This window comes from Triplophysa rosa, linkage group LG15 (genome assembly GCF_024868665.1).
Source record: "Triplophysa rosa linkage group LG15, Trosa_1v2, whole genome shotgun sequence".
NCBI classification, from domain to species: domain Eukaryota; kingdom Metazoa; phylum Chordata; class Actinopteri; order Cypriniformes; family Nemacheilidae; genus Triplophysa; species Triplophysa rosa.
In genome coordinates, this window is record NC_079904.1 from 14,688,972 (window position 1) to 14,697,253 (window position 8,282).

At 39.4% G+C, this 8,282-nt stretch overlaps 1 protein-coding gene across 1 annotated transcript; it reads right to left on the reverse strand.

The window, feature by feature from the left end:
• Nucleotides 1-237: 237 nt before the first annotated feature.
• Nucleotides 238-5,767, reverse strand: LOC130565391 (uncharacterized). Its single transcript, XM_057352039.1, has 5 exons — nucleotides 5,546-5,767; nucleotides 4,655-4,718; nucleotides 3,733-3,780; nucleotides 3,151-3,620; nucleotides 238-3,059 (listed from the first exon to the last, which is right to left on the reverse strand). The coding sequence occupies exons 2-5, from the start codon at nucleotides 4,687-4,689 to the stop codon at nucleotides 2,545-2,547; spliced, it is 1,068 nt and encodes a 355-aa protein (XP_057208022.1). The 5' UTR covers nucleotides 4,690-4,718; nucleotides 5,546-5,767; the 3' UTR covers nucleotides 238-2,544.
• Nucleotides 5,768-8,282: the final 2,515 nt, after the last annotated feature.

Sequence of the window (8,282 nt, forward strand, 5' to 3'; positions counted from 1 at the left end):
TGGAAGGAAACCCGAGCCATGCACCTGTTTGGAGACCACCAACAACATGAACACCTTCCTCCCTGTGTCACCAACATGTCCCTAAGTGGGGAAAAGATTCACAAAAAACCACGGGTTTTAACAGCGTGTATATATCTGGGTATTTATTGTTCTACAAATCTTCCTACTTCACGTTGAGGGTGCACGGGATCTCGGCGGCCAGAGGGCGGTCGAGTCGCGGCTGGGGAGGACATACGTGATATCCTCTGTCTGCTCCCTAACTGTCGAACCCGACAGTATCACCAAACAGCCCTCCCTTGCGAGATGGGTGCATCGAGAAAGCGGACTTTCTCAGAGTTACTCACCTGTGCAAGGTTCAGCCAGAGGTGTCTCTCCTGGACCACAAGTGTGGACATCGCCCGACCCAGGGCCCACGCGATCACCTTGTTCGCCGGAGCGAGTTCGGTGAAGCCGCGGAGTTCCTGCATAGTGCTGGGTCGGTCTTACCCTCGTGGAGCTCTCTCCGCGCATTGGCCTGCAGGAAGGCCATAGCATGGAGAGAGGGGACAGCTTGGCCCGCAGCAGAGTAAGCTCTCGACACCTCAGATGCCGAAAAGCCTACGTGCTTTGGACGGGAGTCTAGGTCGAGCCCCGGGGGGACATCGACGTATCCTCTAGCTGCCCCACCATCGAGGGAAGATAGGGCGATGGAACTAGTTGATGTGTACGCGCCGAAGGGGGCGTTCCAGGTCGTACTAGGTTCCTCATGCACTTACGGGGGAACACGGCACTGGGGGCGAGTGCGGCTTGGAGCCGTTCTCAAGCCCGATGTACCGTGTATCCAGCCGCGAGCGTTGGGAGAGGCAGTGCGGTGCACCGCAACCCATAGCTGGCGGCCCGGGAAAGCATGGCTGACATTTCGACATCCGCTTTTTCCTGATCTCGACCCCCCGAGGGAGGGAGCTTCAAGGAATCGTCGGAGTCTGATGCCAGTAAGTCACCCTCCGATGCTGCAACAAACACCTCATCATCACGTACCGTGTCCGATACATGATTGAGGAATAAGACGGCGGACCGTCTTATGGGGAACGGTCAGACGAGCAAAGCGAGGTGCGAAAGGTCCGCGAGCCAGTGGCTGACGGATTAGCGCTCACAGTAATCCTCATATCACCCTCGCTGCTCGCCGTAGCGGGCGGCAGGGCCGTAGTCCTGCCGTCACGGAACTGGAAGCAGACAAGGTGGTGGCTGAGTCCCGTGGGAACACAACCACCCGTGACGCAACGTCTGAATCGTCAGCCGCCCGCAGTGCGGGCAAGACGTATCCACAACATCTGCCCCAGTGTACTGGAAGCAGACATCGTGTCCGTCCCCCTCCTCCATGAGTGTGTTGCACCCAAGAGAACAGCGAGACATGCCACGCTGGAGAAATTTGCTCTTTTAGAGAAAAAAACTCGAACACTTCTGGAACCGCTGAGACGCCAGGGGAAGTCGCTGCAGGAAGGGACCGTCCGCTGCACCACGTCGTAGAGCCGGCAGTCTTGTAGCGAAGTCTGTTGATCACGAGCGAAGGCTCCGAAGAACAAAAGGTGAATGAATGAGGCACGCCGTCTCCCTTTTATACCCGGATGTCCGGGGGCGGAGTCCGGCATGCAAATTTCATTCGCCAATTTTTCATTGGCCTTTTCTAAGAAGTCGGAAGTGATTGGTTCTCAAGGACGAACCCCATCTGTCGGCTCGACACAACGTCGAGAGACCGACAGAAAGGGAACTGACCAATCGTAGCATCTTTTTTAACTTTTGTTTTCTCAAACTTTATGACGATTTCCGCCCTCTGTGGACCACCAGCCTCGGGTAAAAGAAAAATGCTGGTAAACAAAATAACAGGAGGATTTGCATTGTTTTCAAGTAATTTGATCATTAAAATTTAAGTTATTTAAGATCTTTATGGGAAGTACATCAATATGTAAATGGTTTTGTAGTACACTTAGCATGAAATAAATGTATTTAAAATACATTTTCATATGTTTATTTTTCACTGGGGTAACACAGCTGAAAAATGCTGCAACGTTTGAGAAAAGTGCACTTTTGATGATTTATTGTGATTTTAGTATAATATTAGTAGTTTTGAAAATAACAGATATTTGCATTTGATGGTGGAAATTGCACCAAAGCAATACAAAGTGTTAAACAGGCATATCAAGTTAACATTTTTAATTCAATTAATGTCTTTGTTGTGTGTAATATTTTACCATTTCTGTATTTGGAAAAACATCATGATTTAGAAATGAGGTTAAAAGAAATTCTCCCACTTTGTCAAATCAATAAAATAATTAAGCCTATCCTCGTCTAATCCATTATCCCACATGTCATTTATGATGATAATAGAGTAAGACATGAAAGTATTTAAGATCTCTTAAAAGCAACACAAATAAGATTTGAACCCAATTACATTGTCATTAAAATCAGCATTGTGAATTTACAACATAATTTGCTCTCTGTTCTCTGTTACTTGGAGTGGTTTCTAAAAAAACATTTTTTTTCTTTCATGATCGCTGTTACATGGGTTTAATAGAGATTATCAAACATATCCATCATAGTCACTGCGGGAGATTTGCATACAACCTGTAGTTTTCCAACATTCTCCCTCAATGTATTTATGAGGCCACGATCACTACAATACAGCTGATTCTTAGCAATAATTACTACTGCATTCATCACATTTTCCATGATATTTACCACAGGCTCCAAGAAAATGACATTTTGAGTTTGCTTCTCCAGTACAGTGACCCTTCCACTAAGATCACCCAGAAGTTTCACAGCTCTTCTGACCATTTGCTGATCATTGGCAGTATCCTTCAGATCCTTTTGAACCTTTTCGATCATCCCCTCGACATTTCTCAGTGCCACACTGGTCATCTCAATTTCATTCTGAGCAAGAACAATTTTTCCCTCATATTCCAAAACTCTTTCGTTGCACTCGCTTACTTTCGATTCATACATTTGCCTGTCCTCTTCAGCAGCATTGTGAAAATTTGAAGCCTCGTTCAATTGCTGCAGTCCCTCAATCAGCATTATAGGACCTAGAGGGAAATAAGACATCCGATTTTACCAGAAATCTTCACAAATGGTAAGATGTACTATTCAGGAGGATGATTAAAGTTCATTTCTCACCAGCAATCCATCCAATAAATGGAAATGCAAGCAGTATCCCACCTGCAATTGCTACACCTCGACTTGTGTAGATCCTATCTTTTGTTACACTTAGAGCATGTTGAGCTGATTCTACATTTCGTCTAGCCTGTCCCAAAGCTACCTTGGAATTCTTTAATGATTCTTCAGCAGACCTTTTCTCTATTTGTAACTTATCGACAGCCAGGCTCTTTTCTTTCTTCTGCTGCTCAGCATTGTGTTTCTCTCTGATAAGTTGCTCCATGCGTTGATCCAAATTTCCCAGCTTTTCATTAATATTTTTTTCTGCCTTTCCCATGCACTGTTCAGCGTGTACAATATATTCCCTGAGTTGATCGTAATTGCACATGGCAGTGGGGTGATCTAAGAGGGACCTGCAGATGTTACTGAGACATCCAATTCCTTCATCAAGAGCCGCAGAAAATGACTGGAAATCCCTAATGTTGCAGGCACTAAAGCATTGGGAAATATTGTACATGTGTAAAGTTATAGACATTGGAGTACAAATTGTTACTGAACATTTGTAACAACCAGTGCTACAATATGTAAGGTGAAAAAACTTACTTGGATAATTCCAGTATCTGGAATGTCTTGACTTGGTTGGGAATTTCACTGTTACACACAAAAACAAAAGGATATCAATATATGTTGACAATTTAATTTCATGCCATATTAAAACTTGCGATTTCAGTGAACTTCATAAAATGTTTGTTTTTAAATGCTCAAATATGTGACCTGTGCTGGAAAAATGATTTAGAGTGCACTAACGCTTTAAGTAGAACAGAAAAAGTAAGTAAAAAGTAAGTAATTAACATACAGTGAAATCCTAAAAAAACATATTCTGAAGTCTCGCAGATTTGATGAGATTTCCTGTGTTCACAGATGGAGCTCTGTTTGAAAATCTGTTGTCTTCATCACATCACTGTGCACCACACATTATAGGATCAAAACGATTAAATCTGGGATTTTTTGTTCTCATGTTTGTGGTCTCTTGCAGTTTGAAACTCTGGTGAGGCCCAGCCTTTAGAATGTACACAGGCTAATTATGAGATACAGGCAAAACATGTGGAAATGTTATATTTTGGTCAGGTTTTCACAAATCATTTTTATTAAGCCCTCATATCTAGCTCCTACGTTCCAAATAGCAATGAAATATCTAAAATGATTGTTATTTGTACATTTTCAGATAGGTGTACATTCCTAAAATTTTGTTGTTTTAATGATCCATGAAAAAAATTATGCTTGCTTCTGGACAACTGTTGCTTCAAACATGTGTAGCTCATTCATTATTTTGAAGGTTTATTTGATGGAGAATGTGAAAATAACAACAACACATTTATGAAACTCATTTTCTCACCACATGTCACATGTAATGTTTTAGCTGCAACTACTTTTACAATTTCTATAAACCTGTGAATGCAAAGATTGCACAATTTAAGTACCTCTCGATGCTCACTTTTGTTTGATTTAGGTGAAAAAAACTTACTCATGTCTCAAGAGTCTGTAGGATAGGTTACCCATTGGCTTCACACGAACACAAGAGGGAGTATCTGCATATTTTGACAACGAGATGTCATACAGTATATCATGCAATAGTAACATTAAAGGGGATAGGTCACTCAAAAACGAAAGTTCTTTTTTGTTGGACACAAAGTGAGATCATTTTAAGAATTTAGGAAAACAAACAGTTCAGTGGAACCTTTGACTACCATTTAATTTGTTCCACTGTGGCAGTTAATGTCACATTATTTAAAATTTGCTAACATTCTTCCAAATATCTTTCTCTGTGTTCATCAGAACATAATATACATAATTTATACAGGTATGAAATAACATGAGGGTGAGTAAATGATGACAGAATTTTCGTTTTTGGGTGAACTATCACTTTAACCACAAATAATGACACATATTGATTTGACACACTAATAAGGTTATAATGTACTGAGTAAGGTTTGGTTTAATTCCTCATCTCAGTGAAGTGCTCTGTTTATTTAATGTTCTGAAAAATACTCAAATTCTAACGTATAGCTGCAACTTTAAAGTGAACAACAGTACTGTGTATAATTTACTTATTTCATTGAGCTTACTATATTTTACTCCTAACACCATACTAATCCATTAATTTAGATGTTACTACTTGATGCATATTTTAGGTCTGCATTTACTTTCCCAAGTTTATTTTATGTTTCAGTGAAAACTACTTGATTGTAGAAATATAATTAATTTAGTAAATTGTAGCATAACATATAGTCATGTGCATTTAGCAAGTGATATTTCCGAAATTCAATATAAAGAATAAAGAGATTACAGCAAAATTCCTATTCATGCCATCAATGGAATATTTAATAAAAAATTATCCTAAATGAAGTTGCCTTACCTTATCCAAAAGTGAGAGCCGTTTTAAGTAAAAGATCAATCAATGGTGAATGGTGAAATAAATCCATGCTACAGTTTTTATAGTCTGGAAATCCTTTAGATCCCACCCAATACCAGTGTTGTGCTTAATGCCCCTCCCCTGCTTTGAGGGAGTGATGGAAACAATGTATGCTATAGCCACCAGTGGCATCCCTGGAAAGAAATTATATGGAGGAGATTTAGCCCTTGCTGAAAGGCGCTGGTTTACACATGCATACACTGCTTATTTCCTTTTACCCCTCCAAAACGCTGTAGTGGTGGGTGCACACGCCCACAAGGTTGTTAAACCTGAATCCTGTGCCTTCTGTTTACCTCCAAACACATTAAAGGACACCACAGGTTTTATCAGGTGGCAGGTTAGAATGCATGTTTGTGATCTAGTCTGTGAAAACCCAGCTAAAATCATTTATTTGTGATATACTGAACCCTCCCTGCTTAAAAAATAGAAACCATCACAGAAATTCTTGTGGTTTCCATTAAAATACCATTATGAACCATACATGTTTTTCATTACAGAAATATTCTGGGCCAATATAACCATTAAATCCATAAAAAATTATATTTTGTTTTGGGCAGGGTTCTATTGTTTTTTTTCAGCAGGACAACCAACATAATGTAAAGAATATTCTGTGAAAGTATATGTCACAGCTAACGCCACGGACCACAGATGATGTAGTTTCCAATAACACAACTTACACACAGTATACACAAAGCATAAAGTCAAGTCAACTTTATTTATATAGCATATATTTGATACAAAGCAGCTGTACATGAATCAGACTATAAGAAAAATATTAAAGTTAAACAATATATATATTTATAATATATTACAAAGGTTACAAATATTTCACTAAAAAAAGTTTCATGAAACAGACTATAAGCAAAATATTAAAGTTAAACAATATAAATAAATATATATATAATATATTACAAAGGTTACATATTACAAAGGTTTTCAAACATGACACAGATTTAGCCAATACCTGTAATGACTCCACAAGTAGGTACTGAGGTCCGGCAATACACACAGCCGGTTCTGGGCATTGTGGGGATCAAATCTGTGCTCAATGTGTTAGATTTGATCCCCACAAAGACAGATCTCAAGGCATGAAGAAGTTCCTGAATAACACAATTTGAAAAAAAACATTTTAAAGCAGTAAAACACTACCCCGATCAAAAACGTAGCTGAAAATATTTGAATCTTTATTAATATATTCCACAGATGCTGAAGTGGTGAACATGTCATGTGTCGTCTGAACATTTTTAAAAACTCATTACTTTAAAAAAAACTCATCCCTGTGTTCAAAACACTAGTCGAGTGTATGAAACTCTTTCTTTGTATGTATTTCTATATACAACGTTTCTTGAAACGTCTTACTGATAAGTAAAAGCATAACTTCGCCATAAAATGCATGCCTATTATCATAACAGGAACCATATTGCTCATTGGTAACTGCAGAAACTCATTTGATTTTCAGAACAAAACAAAACAAAGCGACATCTCTTACGGAAAAAAACACATGAATTTCTGATTTTTTTTTTACATGTAATCACATGTGAGCAACTTGAATTTGTGTGATTTCTGGAACACTTGGGTTTTTACATGAGAATTTGAATGGGATTAACACACAAGGAATCACATGTGAAAACATGAAATCACATGTGGATAATACAAGACCGCATGCTGCACATGTGATTATATGTTTTCACGTCGCCACACTTTTCACATATGATTTCTTGGGTTTGTACACATGAATACATGGGATTAACAGTGTTCCAAAAATCACATTACACATGTGATCACATGCTTTTTTGCATGTACATTTGATGCTGCTTTTCTGTAAGGGATGGCGGGTAGTATTTTTCTTCGTAGTGTAGTGATGTGATTTTTTATGACTTCATGGAGATGCAGATTTCATTTTCCAACAGGACTTGGCACCTGCACACAGTGCCAAAGCTACCAGTACCTGGTTTAAGGACCATGGTATCCCTGTTCTTAATTGGCCAGCAAACTCGCCTGACCTTAACCCCATAGAAAATCTATGGGGTATTGTGAAGAGGAAGATGCGATATGCCAGACCCAACAATGCAGAAGAGCTGAAGGCCACTATCAGAGCAACCTGGGCTCTCATAACACCTGAGCAGTGCCACAGACTGATCACTCCATGCCACGCCGCATTGCTGCAGTATTCAGGCAAAAGGAGCCCCAACTAAGTATTGAGTGCTGTACATGCTCATACTTTTCATGTTCATACTTTTCAGTTGGCCAAGATTTCTAAAAATCCTTCTTTGTTTGGTCTTAAGTAATATTCTAATTTTCTGAGATACTGAATTTGGGATTTTCATTAGTTGTCAGTTATAATCATCAAATTAAAAGAAATAAACATTTGAATATATCAGTCTGTGTGTAATGAATGAATATAATATACAAGTTTCACTTTTTGAATGGAATTAGTGAAATAAATCAACTTTTTGATGATATTCTAATTATATGACCAGCACCTGTACACCAGAAAAATGTGAAATTTAACACCGGTGGAGTTAAATGAACACTGGCCAATTTGCTGTGTGTCCATGTGCTAAAGTGACTTTGATGTAGTGCTGGGCGGTGTGACCAAAAATGTATATAACAGTGTTTTCCAGATTTATACCGGTTTCCCGGCCGGTACATGGCGGTATTTTTTTAACCACTTTTTTTT